We start from the raw sequence: 17,014 nt of genomic DNA, 5'->3' as shown, positions 1-17,014 counted from the left end.
TTCTGCTTTATGCAGTCTTATTTCATATTGCTGGAATCGTTAATTGGAAACATCAGTGTATGGAAAGTCTTGGATGATGAATTGAACATATGTGTATATTAACTACAAAAACATAATATTTGTTTATTTATTATTTTATAATAACAATAACAATAATATGACCAATGTGACCTGATGGGTTGCCCCAAAGTGTCAAATTAATCTTACACGAAAAGAACAATAAAATTTACCAATCATTCATCTCATTCAAAAAGACTCGTGTTGAAACTCAATAAACTTACAAGTTCATCAACATGACAATAGAACAGATCCAAATGTTCATCTATCACATTAAGGAACCGGGTAGCCTTTACAAGAGACGAGTTATTGAAAGCAGATGTTTTCGCAGGAATAGTTTGGAAAAGTAAACGATGACGCAAACTCTACCACATTCAGGCGCCGAAAATTTAAATTCCAATAAAATCGAAGGGTTGTCAATTCTTCCCTTTAATACCCCAAAGAAATATTTGGAAATGGCAATAATTCTTCTCGAAGATAGTGAGTCAAAGCCTATAATAGCATACCTTGTAAAAAGACAGTAGGAAATAATATTAAGTCTCGTTGATTATTTTACATATTATAATAAACTCTGTACTTTGTGAATAAATTGAGATTGAACTGGTTTGTATATGTTTTATTTATTTATCGGTGATAGGATGGTGTGTTTAATTCGTCACGATACGTTTAATTGAGTTTTGGGATGATTCTTGTGTAAAAAAATAACGTTTTTGTAAGTTATTTTAATACTTCAGTGAGCGTAATATCGCGTGAGTGATTTGTCCTGTGAGCGATTTATCTGTAATTGTAATGTCGTAAGTGTATGATCCGTAAGCGATTTGTCGTGACACCTTCGGGTAAGCTATGGTAAGCTAAACGATGGTATATTCAGAAACGGTCAAACTCATCTAATATGTAATTTCGAAAGAGACTTTGTATGTTAAGTTTAATGTAAGGTTTGGGTGGTAGAATCCATGATGTTAAATTTAATAAAAAAACAAATGAATATATTCAAATAAATTTAAATAAAATAAAAGTTTTCAAGTAAATTTAACAAAATTTTTACTATTAGATTTGCCATGTTTACGAGGTTTATATTAAAAATACTGAACGAAGCCGGGTAAAACCACGTAAATGACAGTATACTCGAGATCGATACAATCAATGGCTGCGTCCACACTACCGATATCTACACCCGATATTTGCGAATTTTTCCATAACCAGTTCCTAAATAGCAACCACAGGTTGCAATATGGGAACTGGATATGGAAAATTCGAGAATATCGGGTGTAGATATCGGTAGTGTGGACGTAGCCAATGAGTTGTTATATGATTCGCAAGTGTTGATTTTAAGAAAACGATTCAAAACAAGTGTCTCATTTGCATAGTTTTTCCCTAGTATGAATTCTTGTATGTATTTTAAGTACTGATTTTTGAGTAAACGATTTTGAACAAATATTACATTTGTATGGTTTAATTCCACTATGATTTGCTATGTGTGCTACAAGGGTATATTTTGAAGAGAATGATTTTGAACAAATATCACAATTATGTGGTTTTTTCTTAGTATGAATTCTTGTATGAATTCTTGTATGTATTTTAAGTATTGATTTTTGAGCAAACGATTTTGAACAAATGTTACATTTGTATGGTTTAATTCCACTATGATTTGTTATGTGTGCTACAAGGGTATATTTTGAAGAGAATGATTTTGAACAAATATCACAATTATATGGTTTTTCCTTAGTGTGAGTTCTTGTATGTTTTTTAAGTATTGATTTTTGAGGAAACGATTTTGAACAAATGTCGCATTTGTATGGTTTAATTCCAGTATGATTTGTTATGTGTAATACTAGGGCAGATTTTTTAGAGAATGCTTTTGAACAAATGTCACATGGGTATGGTTTTTCCCCAGTATGAATTCTTGTATGTATCGTAAGTTGTGTTTTTCGAAAAAACGATTTTGAACAAAAGTTACATTTGAATGGTTTTAATCCAGTGTGAACATTAACGTGTCTAACAATACTATATCTTTGGGCGAAAGTTGCATAGCAAATATCACATTTATATATCTTTTCTTTCATCTCATCTGTAACAGAGATGTTGTTGACGTTTTGTGGTGTATTAACATCAGACTCATTTTCCCATATTAAATCTTCCAATAGAACTTCTTCTGGTTTAATATCTACAAGCTGGTTTGTCTTCAGTTTTGAAATTTCGTCACTTCGATGGCAAACTTTTCGAAAATTAATGAGCAATTCCAGATTGTTGTTACAAGGACGACATATGGTATCCGGCAATTTGTCGTCTTTCTTGATCTGCAAATGCGGAAGTTTTAGATTGTAATGAATTCGAATGGCTAGATATTGAACAAACAATTAAATACGAAAAATATTATAACAAATGACACCTATTTGTACAATCAATTTGTTGCATTAAAAATATATATTAAAAAAACAATTACAATTTCCAAATTGGAAAGGAAAAATAGTTGCAGAAAAATGGGTAGTTATATTTTCGCAAATAAAAATGGAATTTTCCAGACAGTATAAAGATTTATATCGCAAATTATTTTCTCCAGGGCATAATGGGAACGTGAATAATACATAGATGTAAAACTATGATTTCAATTGTTGCCAAATGTATGATTACGTATTTAAAAATAAGTAAGTTAGCAGAAGGCCAAATCTAATGAAATAAACAATAAATGTTAAAATTTGTTGAATTTATATTTTTATGCAATATATATTAAAAATTTAGTATCGAGCCAAAATCTCAGGGAGAAGAAAAAATTAATTGCTCTAATATTGTTGATATTTTCGGGTTGAGGGGTCCCGGTTTGATTTGGAAGAAATCTGGCAACCCTATATCGAGGAAAGCATAGAGGAGAAACTGTTGATCAAACATATTGATCAGATTCACGAGGTAAATGTAAACGACCTGCAGCTGACAGCAGGACGAAATGCGTCGCGCCAAATGTAGACGAGGATTTCCATGGATGGAGACGAAAGCCTCGGCTGGACCAGAAGACAAACAAAGTCTGCACTGCATAGGAAACTCCATTATAGCAATTGCGCGAAAAGATGGATCTGCAAGCGACTGTTTGTTTATCAAACGTCAAATTGGAATCCGCTGCAATTCATCTTTTCATGAGATTTGGTCCAAAGAACACACATTTTATGGTTCGGTGATTACTAGTCAAATGTGAACCGGTCACAGGAAAACTGGTAAATCTAGATCGGTCACCCGTCACACTAAAACTGGTCACACCCGAAAATTGGTCACGAAAAATCTGGTCACACCCAAAAATTGGTTGAATTTTTGGGTGTGACCAGTTTTTTCATGACTAATTTTAGGGTGTGACCAGTTTTAGTGTGACGGATGATCACTAGAGGTAGGATAGTCACAGTGCTATCCATTGTTCGGCAAACCTTAAACAATGCATTTACAACCTTTGAACAATACACGGCCCCCTCAGGCTCCGGTGACTAATGATCACGAGTGAACCGTTTAAGGACTGTTCATACTTAACAGCACTGCACGAATCCGTTTCAAATGTCATTTTATTACATTTCTATTCATATCTACCTACACGTCGTGGTCACGTCACGTTCACAGCACTTTGGCCGAGTGCAAGGCAAAATCGGCTTACTTATACATTACAGGCCGTGACGATACGGCGCAATATTGCTTACGTCGTATTGTCGAGTATTTACAATATGAATGCATACACGTGCATTCGTAGCTACGCGTCAGAATACAAGTCAGCAAAAATGTTTCGGCGTTTATCGAACGAAAAATTATGTATAATCGCGTTGTTGTTGGAAGAAGAAGCTCAAGAAGGCAATAAAAAAGCACGGAGGCGTTTTGATGTGCATCCCATGTTAAAAAATAGAAAAACCGAAGGAGAGTTTTGGACACTGTATAAGGAGCTTGTGGATGATGGACAAATTTTTTTTAAATATTTTCGTAAAAAATTAAAATTTTTTTTTAAATATTTGAACCAAAACCATGTCGAAGGATTGAACAGCTCTCAACTGTCACTATCGATAATTGGTCCAAAACAGCAAAGCGGCTGACTTATGGCACGTAATTTGCGTGTATGTTTCCACGATGGCCAAAAAAACGGATACGATACGTTGACGGATGTTGCTGTAAGGTATGAACAGGAAATGTCGGGTACTGCTGTAAGCCTGCCGTGGCGTAAACGTGACGGTTGGTATGAATATACCCATACAAAATGTACCAAAGAATACTTTTCATACGGCCGGATACCTGCTGAAGTCGGTACGTGCTGACTAGGTATGAACATACCTTTATACTGGTCTCCCTTTTGGCGCATGCACAGTTTCTCTCAGGTAGGTACATAGGTACCGTTGCGTCGTAGGGAAAAAAAGCTTTTTTTCCCAACTTCCCCGCTAGTTAAACCCCCCGCACCCCTCAGTTAGTGAAGAAAAGATCCCCGACCAAAATCACACGTCAGTGCCCATCTAGTGTATTATACAGCAATGGTTGCAATCACAACCATTCCCGTTTTACATGCATACAACAAATCCTGAATGTTACATCGTAATCGGTTCAGTGGTTTAGGAGCCTATTCGAGACACACACACAAACATTAATTTTATATATATATATATTTATATATATATATATATATATATATATATATATATATATATATATATATATATATATATATATATATATATATATATATATATATATATATATATATATATAGAAGAAAGATATATATTGTTGCGTAGGGGTGGGTGGAGGATCCAAGTAAAAGGCCAACAGTCGTTTCACAGCATTTATTGATAATTTAGGAGATACACGCAGTGTATGGGCACAAACTGGTCACAACCAAAAATAAAAAATTTGGTCGTATGATAACTGGTCACACAAAAAAAAATATTCGCAAATACTTTTTATTTACGAAATTTTTATTACTATCGACTATGTTAGAGCCAAAAGCCTTCGTGGTCGTGGCCGTTGGTTGTGGTCTTCAGGAGCTCGCGGGCATCTCATCAGAGTTTTACCGATTTTAGGGTGTGACCAGTTTTCTCGTGACCAGTTTTAGGGTGTGAATAGTTTTCTCGTGACCAGTTTTAGTGTGACCGATCTAGAGCGACCGGTTCACATTTGACTAGTAATCACCGAACCGTGAAACATATTATACTGTTACGTAGGGGTGGGTGGAGGATCCAAGTAAAAGGCCAACAGTCGTTTCACAGCATTTATTGATGATTCAGGAGATATACGTACTGACAGTGCTCAGTCCAGAATGAATTATATCGCCTACGTACCGCCTTATAAAGGGTAGATCTCTCAGGACGCCTAATCTGTTTACCTGTTGTATAGTCACGTATTCGGATATGTATTTCCAAGACATTGGGTCTTCCCGTACCGATTCTGAGAAATAACTAATAATGGTCATTGTTTAGCCTAAATGCACTTAGAGTCCAGATATAATCTTTGGAAGTAAGTGCATGCATTTAGTTAACCGATAACAGATATCCGTTGGTCTAAGTACAATTCGCTCAATCCGCGGCGTACGTAACAATATTTTAACATATAAACTGATCAGTTTGGCTTTAGCCGTATTGAGCTATAGCTGTAAAATATGCGTTCTTTGGACTAAATCTCACGAGGGAATAAATTGCAGTGGACGGCAATTTGACGTTTGATAGATCTGCGAACAGTTGCCAATATTGCATTTTCGTGCATTCACTCACAGAGTTTCCAATGCAGTGCAGACTTTGCCTGTCTTCTGGTCCCGCCGAGGCTTTCGTCTCCATCCATGGAAATCCTCAGCCATATTTGGCGGAACGCATTTCGTCCTGCTGTCAGATACAGGTCTTTTACCCTTTACATTTACCTCGTGATTTATCGAGGTAAGCCAGTTATCAATAGAATTTTTGTTATTAATCGAGGTTTCAGTATGGTTCCAAAAAAAAATAATTTTTGACTGGTATACATTCATTTTAAGCAAATTCAATAGATGGCATTCAACTCAGTAATATATTCAACCAATTTTGAACCTTAAAACACTTGAAATAGGCGCATATAAGGCTCAAAATCCCGTGCAAAATTCTATGGAAGACAGCCGGGCTATAGACTTGTCGCCCAAAGCTTCCATAGAAGACGGCTGCGGGCAAACGGTTAAGGGTCAGGATAGGTTAGGTTAAGTTAAAGTTGGCCCTATTCATTTAAGATTAGGTTGTTAGGGTCGGTATTATTCAGTCTCAGTGTCACACGCGAGAACCGAGACAGTGAGACCGCATATTAAAGTAAAAACGTGAAGGTAGATCGCATACTAAAGTATATATGAAGGTAGACCGCATACTAAAGTAGCACCTAGTATTCGTTCGTTTCATAAATGAAAACAAAACAGTGAATCAATATATATATGTTGCAAAGAACTTACCATACCGGATAAGACGTTTTTCACTATATTTTTTACATAGGGAATCTCTAGTTTCGAAAAATTTACCAGCATCACCTGTACTGGAGAAAATTGTGAATTTCATCAAATCAAGATCTTTTCAAACACGCAGTTTTTTTAGAGGAATTTTGGATTTCTGACCAAGTGGAATGTCCAGTTCTCTACATGAGGGCACTGACAATTTTGTTGCAGTTTTCAACATCATATTTGTGTGCACTCGGTTTCTCAATTATAACTACTAATATAAAAACTAATAAAAAACAAGAAAGACTGACGAATTTAGGGGAAGAATTGAGGGTAGCTTTATCAAATTTTCGACCTAGTATTCTGAGATCTGCAAAATCCGACAAGCTCAGGTATCATATTAATTAATTTTATATCAAATAAATTCCATTTTGTTAAGGGTATTTTTAGTTACAGTTTTTCCATATGTATATATATTTTCTTTAACACTTTGCACTCTTATTGGAATTTCTCTTCACCACTAGTCTACTCTAGGATGGAAAATTTTTTTTTTTTTTTAATTTTATTTATTCATATTATTAAATTATGTCGAAGATCAAATTGGTGAATTCCTTTTAACAAAAAATACGCAATTTTTTTTTAAGTTAAAAACTAAATTTTATGCTCAGTTATTTTGGGACTATCTGTTCGTCTCCAATTGTGACCGTAATAACATGATGTTGAATTGGGATAGCATTTTTCGAATATAGTCACTAAATTCAATTATTTCAAACCATCATAATTACCAAATCGAACTAAATGATGAGTTTTACATTTCTTGTATTATTTATGACAGCAGTTTTGTATAATAAATGAGTTTTATTACTAGAAACTTTTAAAATATGCCTATAGAAATGTTTTCATACCTACCCTATAGTTCGTTAGGCAGTTTGGGTCCAAGGATGCAAAGCTATTGTCTGTTTACTCATTGTATTCTAATGCGTACCCACCCTCATAAAGTGTCTATTGGTTAGTTTTTAAACTGTTAGTTAAAATCATATTTTCTATTCGTTACCTACTTGTAGGACATATCGAAAAAAAAAGCTGGATCATCCCAGAAGGCGGGCAAAGACGAAAAGATTAGATTTAACAGATACATAGTGACTTTGAAGTTCACGACGGACTCATCGACCACTATGTTTCTGCACGGTATAATTAATTGTCTGCATTTAGCATCTAAATGATTCAAAAAGCCATTGTGTTCTACATTATTATTTTTGAGTTGTAATATCCGAAATATTTGTAGAAAACGATCTCTTTTGAAGACACTCCTAAAAAACATATTTTCAACCGAAAAATAATTATTTTTTGGTTGAAAATATGATTACTTAAAATCGACCAATTATCTCTGTTTGTATCTCTGATATCATCTTCACTATCGCTCAACGGTATCAACATAGCGCTTTTTTTACATTATCAAATACAAAATAGTTATCATCACTATTATAATCATTTTGGAAGTCTTCTAGGTTTTGGAAGTTTTCTAGTAGGTAACGAATAGAAAATGTGATTTTAACTCACAGTTTATTTTATTTTTATTTTTATTTTATTTTATTAATTGAAAAATCAACAGACAGGATGTACAGAGATAGGTATAAAAAAAACAAAAAGTGAAAACTGAAATTTCAATGTTGCCAACACTTGTATTTATTATTTCACCATATGCACTAATATTACCGAGCACGTCGTTATCACATCATATGTATATTCCGTAGAACTTTTATTAAATTGATTCATGGTGCAAAATATATTTCGCGTTTTTATCATTATGTAAAATTATGGTCACCCCACCGAAAATAGCTTCTTAGAGCACAATGTATCGATACCGACTGCCCAAATAAAACGGCGCACTCAAATGTAGAAGCAGGTAAAGAATGCAAATATTCTTAGAAACAATATAGACGCTAACCCTTTACTGTAATTATCCTATTTATACATTTTCTAGCATCTCGTATCCTTTAAGTACACTATTGTAAAATAAAACCTTCAAAAATTTGCCGATGAATATTAAAAATAAAGCTCCAAAGTAGCCGCTTAACAAAGCCACTATACTGGCTTTCCGAGCTGGCAGCCGAATATCCGAAAGCCACTATAGTGGCTTTCAGAGTTCAAGACGTTAATGTAATTTGTTTAATTTGTAATAAAAATTATGTAGGCATTTACATTTTTTTTTTTTTGATTGTTTAATTCTGGTGCACTGCAATTTTTTCTCATGATCAAAAGTGCATCGTGAATTCGTAAAGGTTAAGAACCATTGCATTAGTACATTGAATATCCGTCAACGAGAATATTATCCACATTATTCTTCTGTCAATCTTTATATTGTTCGGGAAATTCCATTTTTATTTGCGAAAATATAACCAACCATATTTCTGCTGCTATTTTTCCATTCCAATGTGGAGATTGTAATTGTCCTTTTAATATATATTTTTAATGCAACAAATTGATTGAACAAATATGTGTCCTTTGTTATAATATTTTTCGTAGTTAACTGTTATTTAAATATCTAGCCATTCGAATTCATTATAATCTAAAACTTTCGCATTTGCAGATCAAGAAAGACGACGAATTGCCAGATACCATATGTCGTCCTTGTAACAACAATCTGGAATTGCTCGTTAATTTTCGAAAAGTTTGCCATCGAAGTGACGAAATTTCAAAACTGAAGACAAACCAGCTTGTAGATATTAAACCAGAAGAAGTTCTACTGGAAGATTTAATATGGGAAAATGAGTCAGATGTTAATACGCCACCAAACGTTTACAACATCCCTGTTAAGGATGACATGATTGAAAAATTATATAAATGTGATATTTGTTTTAAAACTTTCACTCTCACAAGTAGTTTTATTACACACATTAATGTTCACACTGGATTAAAACCACACAAATGTGGCATTTGTTCAAAATCGTTTTCTCAAAAATCAGATCTTACGATGCATACAAGAATTCATATTGGGGAAAAACCATACAAATGTGACATTTGTTCAAAATCGTTTACTCGAAAAACAGATCTTACGGAACATGCAACAATTCATACTGGGGAAAAACCATACAAATGTAAAATTTGTTCAAAATATTATTCTCATAAATCAGGTCTTACGAAACATACAAAAATTCATACTGGGGAAAAACCATACAAATGTAAAATTTGTTCAAAATCGTTTTCTCTTAAAGCAGAACTTACGAAGCATATAAGAATTCATACTGGGGAAAAACCATACCAATGTGACATTTGTTCAAAATCATTTTCTCAAAGTTACTCCCTTACGAAACATAAAACAACTCATGCTAAGGAAAAACCTTATAAATGTGACATTTGTTCGAAATCATTTTCTCAAAATTACTTCCTTACGAAGCATAAAACAACTCATACTATGGAAGAACCATATCAATGTGACATTTGTTTACAATCGTTTGCTCATAAATTCCGCCTCACGAGGCACACTAGAATTCATACTGGGGAAAAACCATATAATTGTGAAATTTGTTTAAAATCGTTTGCTTATAAATTCACCCTCACGACACACCAAAAAAAGCATACTGTGGATAAACCAGGCAACCGTAAACTCGGTGATGGAAACTCGAAGACGCCAAAATCCACGATGGCAATATTATAAACGGCACACTCAGTGATGGCCTATTTAATAAAGAAATACTCCCGTATTAGCAATCGTATTGTGAGCAATTTTTCAAAATCATTTTTATTAGCGTATCTGAGCACACCGTCATTGACTGTATCGTTTATGAGTTTGACCGTTTCTGAATATACCATCGTTTAGTTTACCAATCCTGGGTTTACGTCTCTGAGTTTACCTGCTCTGGGAAAAATCATATCAATGTAAAGTTTCTCATATTAGACACATTAGATCTCATACCATGTTAAAACCAGGGCTGTAGAGTTCTTAAAAAACGAAACTCTAAATGTATTAATTTTTTACTGAAATTACGTTACAAATAAGCACATGATGTATCATTTCAAAATCAATAACTGTACTGGAAATAATTTGAATAAAGTTGATGACCACCCAAAAAAGTGATTTTTTTTATTTCCTTATGGGGGGTGTTTCTTCCCTAAATCAACAAAATCACTCACAAATGTTGTGAAATGATTCCTGCATAATTGGCTTGAATAAGAAAAAATATTTCATGGACTTTCAGCATTAATTCAAAGCGTTCATTGAACATTTTTATTCATCACTTTTCGAAACACTTTTTAATTCTTGGCGTTGTCTTAGTCCTCAAAACTCAAACACTGATAAATTAATTGTATTTATTTGAAAAAATTTGTCTGGCCGCCTGTTTCCTTTCTTCATACAAATACTATGTATATACATATTTGCATTATGAAAATAACACACTAATATAACAATATATAATAATAAAGTTTTATTTTTTAGTTCTTATAATTTTATTCTCATAAACATATATTTTTTTTTATTTATTACAGCAAACAAATAAAGGGACGTCTAATTTGATATTTGCCAACGGCGCTAAAACCATTGCTATGCCTATGGTTATGTGTAATTTATGAAAGAGTCACATTTCTTATGGATGTACATAAGTTTCCTACTAAAAAAAAATGTTATACTGTTTTTTTATTATTTTTACGGAAACTTAAAGTATTGTTATGTACGCCGCGGATTGAGCGAATTGCACTTAAACCAACGGATATCTGTTATCGGATTAACTAGGTGCATGCACTTACTTCCAAAGATTATATCTGGACTCTAAGTGCATTTAGGCTAAACAATGGCCGTTATTAGTTATTTCTCAGAATCGGTAAGGGGAGACCCAATGTCGTGGAAATACATATCCGAATACGTGACTATACAACAGGTAAACAGATTAGGCGTCCTGAGACATCTACCCTTTATAAGGCGGTAAGTAGGCGATATCATGTCATTCTGGACTGAGCACTGTCAGTACGTATATCTCCTGAATCATCAATAAATGCTGTAAAAAGACTGTTGGCCTTTTACTTGGATCCTCCCCCCACCCCTACGTAACAGTATAATATGTTTCACGGTTCGGTGATTACTAGTCAAATGTGAACCGGTCGCTCTAGATCGGTCACACTAATACTGGTCACGAGAAAACTAGTCACACCCTAAAACTGGTCACACCCTAAAATCGGTAAAACTGATGAGATGCCCGCGAGCTCCTGAAGACCACAACCAACGGCCACGACCACGAAGGCTTTTGGCTCTAACATAGTCGATAGTAATAAAAATTTCGTAAATAAAAAGTATTTGCGAATATTTTTTTTGTGTGACCAGTTATCATACGACCAATTTTTTTATTTTTGGTTGTTACCAGTTTTCTCGTGACCGATTTTAGGGTGTGACCAGTTTTCTCGTCACCAGTTTTAGTGTGACGGGTGATCACGTGTGACCGATCTAAAGCGACCGGTTATCCTGTGACCGGTTCACATTTGACTAGTAGTCCGTTTACCGTGTTTCGCGTAGGATTTCCCATTAGATTACTTGGCGAATTGAAATTGAACTGGTTGGTCCACCTCCTACGTCACTAATACAAACGGAAACTACGATATTGCCCGTGTGTAACTGGTAAACGGGTTACATCCCAAATGTGAATCGTTACAAGAATAACCGCCGCTACGAAAATCGCTCGCACAGCAAAATTGACGTACAGAAAACAATAGCAAAGAGCAATATTTGCGCAGTCTTCTGTACGACGATTTTCCTGTGTGACAGGAGACCGCGTGAACGATTTTTATAGCAGCAGTCATCCTTGTAGCGATTCACATTTGGGATGTAATCAACGAATCGTGTAGCTGGCCTTAGTCGTATTGAAATATAGCTGTAAAATGTGTGTTCTTTTGACCAAATCTCACTAGAGGTGAATTGCAACGAACGCCAATTTGATATTACATAGATAGTTTGTCACTGATCTTTTCGCGCAATTGCCTCAATGGAGTTTCCAATGCAGTGCAGACTTTGCTTGTCTTCTAGTCCAGCCGAGGCTTTCGTCTCCATCCATGGAAATCCTCAGCCACATTTGGCGGAACGCATTTCGTCCTGCTGTCAGCTACAGGTCGTTCACCCTTTACACTTTACTCGTGAATCTGATCAATGTGTTTAAGGTGTATCGATTATCTTTTTAGTTCCATCTGAAGTACTTTGATACAGATGATTACCAAGGCCTGAATAGATTCGACAACATTAGATATTTCTTCAATGTGTCGAACCTCGATTTGCCAAATTTCTTCCAAATCAATCCGGGACCCCCCCAACCCAGAAAAATCAACAATATTAGACCAATGAATTTTTTCTTCTCCCCAAGATTTTGGCTCGCTACTTAATTTTTAATTTATATTACAAAAAAATCAGCAACCACTTTTTGGAGTTGCTCCGCTTCGACACCTAAGTACTTGCTCTGAATAATTTTAATAGGAATCATATTATTTATCATCTTTATTTATTTAATTTATTAATATTATTTTTAATCATATACATATAATAAAAATTTATAAAAGTTTATTAATAAACAATTTATTTATTATTAAAATATTTAATATATATCATGAAAATACATACATATTAAATACCATACTACCATAGTAACAAGAATAGAGAAAATAATCAAGAATATAATTTGATCACGATGTAAAAATAAAAAAGAAAGCGCACAAATTCATTTTTACAAAACAAAAATAAGTGAAAAAAAGTACATAAAACTAAATATTTAGTTGCAAAAATACATACATATCAATTACAAATAATATATACAAACTACATAAAGCGACACATGTCAAATGATTCCAAGATAATTAACCAAATATTGAATTTATCATAAATTGAAAAACAAATAAAAAAAGCATTCATTTATTTTTTAAATTCTGAAAGAAATTCTTCTTCTTAATGCCCTTTCCGCATCCGGACGTTGGCAACCACCTCGTATATTTGAAGATATCGGCATCAGTCCTAGACCTCTTCGATTGCTTTCTTGATGCTTTCAGTCTGATTCCAATAAATATTTCGTAGCAATCTGACATCTGTGTCATCCAGGCCAATTTTATCCAATTATTTCATTATTTTCACGCGTTAAATCAGCTTCGGTGTGCTTTTTTAATCAAAATTATCATTATTTTGTACTTTTTTGATTTTTTTTCTTTGTCGAAAAATACTCATCTTAACCTATTGCCATCTGAATCAATTTTAATATAAACCTTTCGTATTTGCAGATCACGAAAAACGACAAATTGCCAAATACGATATGTCGTCCTTGTAACAACAATCTGGAATTGCTTAATAGTTTTCGAAAAGTTTGTCTTCGAAATGATGAAATTTCGAAACTGAAGCTAAACAGGCATCTAAATATCAAAACAGAAGAAGTTCTATTGGAAGATTTAATATGGGAAAATGAATCTGATGTTAATACGCCACCAAACGTTAACAACACCCCTGTTAGGGATGAGATGAAGGAAAAGTTATATAAATGTGATATTTGTTTCAAAACTTTCGCCCAAAGAAATAGTTTTATAGCACACATTAATGTTCATAATGGATTAAAACCATACAAATGTGACATTTGTTCTAAATCGTTTTTACATGAATCAAAATTTAAGATACATACAAGAATTCATACTGGGGAAAAACCATACCCATGTGACATTTGTTCAAAATCATTCTCTTTAAAATATACCCTCGTAAAACATATAGCAAGTCATAATCGATTAAAATCATTCAAATGTGACATTTGTTCAAAATCATTCTCTTCGAAATATACCCTTGCAGCACACATAAAAAATCATACTAGAGTTAAACCATACAAATGTGACATTTGTTCAAAATCATTTTTCCAAATATCACAACTTACGAAACATACAAGAATTCATACTGGGGAAAAACCATACCCATGTGACATTTGTTCAAAATCATACACTTCAAAATATGCCCTTATAACACACATAGCAGATCATACCGGAATAAAACCATTCAAATGTGACATCTGTTCAAAATCGTTTTCTCAAAATTCCAACCTTACAAAACATAAAACAATTCATTCTGAGGAAAAACCATATAAATGTGACATTTGTTTAAAATCATTTTTACAAAATTCAAACCTTATGAGACATACAAGAATTCATACTGGAGAAAAACCATACAAATGTGACATTTGTTCGAAATCGTTCTCTCGAAATTCAAAACTTACGAGACATGCGAGAATTCACACAAGAGCTAGTCATAATGGATTAAAATCATTCAAATGTGACATTTGCTTTAAATCGTTTGCTCAAAAATTCCGCCTCACGAGACACACAAGAATTCATACTGGGGAAAAACCATATAATTGTGACATTTGTTTAAAATCGTTTGCTTATAAATTCACCCTCACGATACACCAAAAAAAGCATACTGTGGATAAACCAGGCAACCGTAAACTCGGTGATGGAAACTCGAAGACGCCAAAATCCACGATGGCAATATTATAAACGGCACACTCAGTGATGGCATATTTAATAAAGAAATTATATTTACCCGATTTGTTTTGTCATTGCAGTTATTCTAATGAGCAGCAAACACAAAAAAGTGAAAAATCTCCCGTATTAGCAATCGTATTGTCAGCAATTTTTCAAAATCATTTTTATTAGCGTATCTGAGTACACCGTCATTGACTGTATCGTTTATGAGTATGACCATTTCTGAATATACCATCGTTTAGTTTACCAATACCAAGTTTAGGTCTCTGAGTTTATCTGCTCATTAGAAGTATTAGATCTCATACCATGCTAAAACCAGGGCTGTAGTTTTCTTAAAAAAAACGAAATTCCAAATGTATGTTTTTTTACTGAAATTTCGTTACAAATAAATACTTGATGTATCATTTCAAAATCAATAACTGTAATGGAAATAATTTGAATAAAATTGATGACCACCCATAAATGTGAATTTTTGTATTTCCGATCAATGTTATTTTTAAGAATGTAAGATATTTGAAATGCCCTATGGGGGTGCCGCGAATGAAAGGACTGTGTTGGTAATGCACAACAATTTATTTCGACAGCCGGGAAAGATGTTCCGGCGGGGAAAAAAACCGGTTAATTCCCGGGAATAATTCGGGTTTTTTCCCTGGGAAAATTGGTCCACAGAAATTTTGGGTAAATTGTAAAAAATGTATATCAATCAGATTTTAAAATCGACACATTTTAGATACTCACATTGAGTCAATTCCTTTGCCAAATCCATCCAGATAATATGTGGTTCAGTCTGTCTGGCGCTTGTCGATCGTTTGCACCAAACCCCATTTGATTTCATTCGTTCAAAAATATAATTCTACTAGCTGTATTACCCGGCTTCGCTCAGTGTTTATAATATAAACCGCTTAAACACGACTAAGCTAATTTAATTAAAAAAAAAAAAAATTTAAAAATTAAAAAATAAAATAAAAAAAGAAATAAAAAAAAAAAAAAAAAAATCAAAAAAAAAATTTAAAAAAATCAAAAAAAAAATTCAAATTTTTTTTTTGCCTTCTAGGGCTTCGCCCTCGGCGCCCCCCTGAGCCTTTGCCTTCTAGGGCTTCGCCCCTCCACGCCCTATGAGCAATTGCCGTTTAGGGCTTCGCCCCCATGATCAGTTGCCTTTTAGGGCTTCGCCCCTCCGCGCCCCCATGATTAAAAGCCGTCTAGGGCTTCGCCCCCCTAAGTTAATGCCTTTTAGGGCTTCGCCCCTCCGCGCCCCCATGATTAAATGCCGTCAAGGGCTTCGCCCCCCTTAGTTTATGCCTTTTAGGGCTTCGCCCCTCCGCGCCCCCATGATTAAATGCCGTCTAAGGCTTCGCCCCCATGATCAGTTGCCTTTTAGGGCTTCGCCCCTCCGCGCCCCCATTATTGAATGCCGTTTAGGGCTTCGCCCCCCTTAGCTAATGCCTTTTAGGGCTTCGCCCCTCCGCGCCCCCATTATTAAATGCCGTTTAGGGCTTCGCCCCTCCGCGCCCCCATGATTAAATGCCGTCTAAGGCTTCGCCCCCATGATCAGTTGCCTTTTAGGGCTTCGCCCCTCCGCGCCCCCATGATTTATTGCCGTCTAGGGCTTTGCCCCCCTTAGTTAATGCCTATTAGGGCTTCGCCCCTCCGCGCCCCCATGATTAAATGCCGTCAAGGGCTTCGCCCCCATGATCAGTTGCCGTTTAGGGCTTCGCCTCATAAGGCTGCGCCCCATGGGGCTTCGCCCCATGAGGCTGCGCCCCCCTGCGCCCCATGAGGCTGCGTCCCCTTGCGCCCCCTTCGGGGCCCCATGTGGCTAAGCTCCATAAGGCGGCGCCCCATAAGGCTGCGCCCCATAAGACTGCGCCCCAAAAGGCTACGCCCCATGAGGCTGCGCCCCCTTTGGGGCCCAATGAGGCTGCGCCCCCTTCGGGGCCCCATGGGGCTACGCCCCTTTTGGGGACCCATGGGGCTGCGCCCCATGAGGCCCCATGCGGCTAAGCTCCATAAGGCGGCGCCCCATAAGGCGGCGCCCCATAAGGCTGCGCCCCATAAGACAGCGCCCCATAAGGCGGC

The 17,014-nt window shown here is 35.4% G+C and overlaps 4 protein-coding genes across 4 annotated transcripts in view; 3 read left to right on the top strand and 1 right to left on the bottom strand.

Annotated features, from left to right (window-relative positions):
• LOC143921528 (uncharacterized) overlaps positions 1 to 17,014 on the top strand; it is a 65,852-nt gene that overhangs the window by 9,762 nt on the left and 39,076 nt on the right. The window lies entirely within an intron of this gene.
• On the bottom strand, positions 1,413 to 3,177 carry LOC143921566 (uncharacterized). The gene is made up of 2 exons (XM_077444917.1): positions 2,977 to 3,177; positions 1,413 to 2,354 (listed from the first exon to the last, which is right to left on the bottom strand). Exons 1-2 carry the CDS (start codon positions 3,097 to 3,099, stop codon positions 1,413 to 1,415), a joined length of 1,065 nt encoding a protein of 354 aa, XP_077301043.1. The 5' UTR covers positions 3,100 to 3,177.
• Positions 5,677 to 10,520, top strand: LOC143921523 (uncharacterized). Its single transcript, XM_077444852.1, has 2 exons — positions 5,677 to 5,898; positions 9,042 to 10,520. Exons 1-2 carry the CDS (start codon positions 5,788 to 5,790, stop codon positions 10,107 to 10,109), a joined length of 1,179 nt encoding a protein of 392 aa, XP_077300978.1. The 5' UTR covers positions 5,677 to 5,787; the 3' UTR covers positions 10,110 to 10,520.
• LOC143921520 (uncharacterized) lies at positions 12,172 to 15,395 on the top strand. The gene is made up of 2 exons (XM_077444848.1): positions 12,172 to 12,546; positions 13,697 to 15,395. Exons 1-2 carry the CDS (start codon positions 12,424 to 12,426, stop codon positions 14,945 to 14,947), a joined length of 1,374 nt encoding a protein of 457 aa, XP_077300974.1. The 5' UTR covers positions 12,172 to 12,423; the 3' UTR covers positions 14,948 to 15,395.

The sequence above is a fragment of the Arctopsyche grandis genome, chromosome 13 (assembly GCF_051622035.1).
Source record: "Arctopsyche grandis isolate Sample6627 chromosome 13, ASM5162203v2, whole genome shotgun sequence".
Taxonomy (NCBI): domain Eukaryota; kingdom Metazoa; phylum Arthropoda; class Insecta; order Trichoptera; family Hydropsychidae; genus Arctopsyche; species Arctopsyche grandis.
This window is presented reverse-complemented; position numbering and strand designations above follow the sequence as displayed.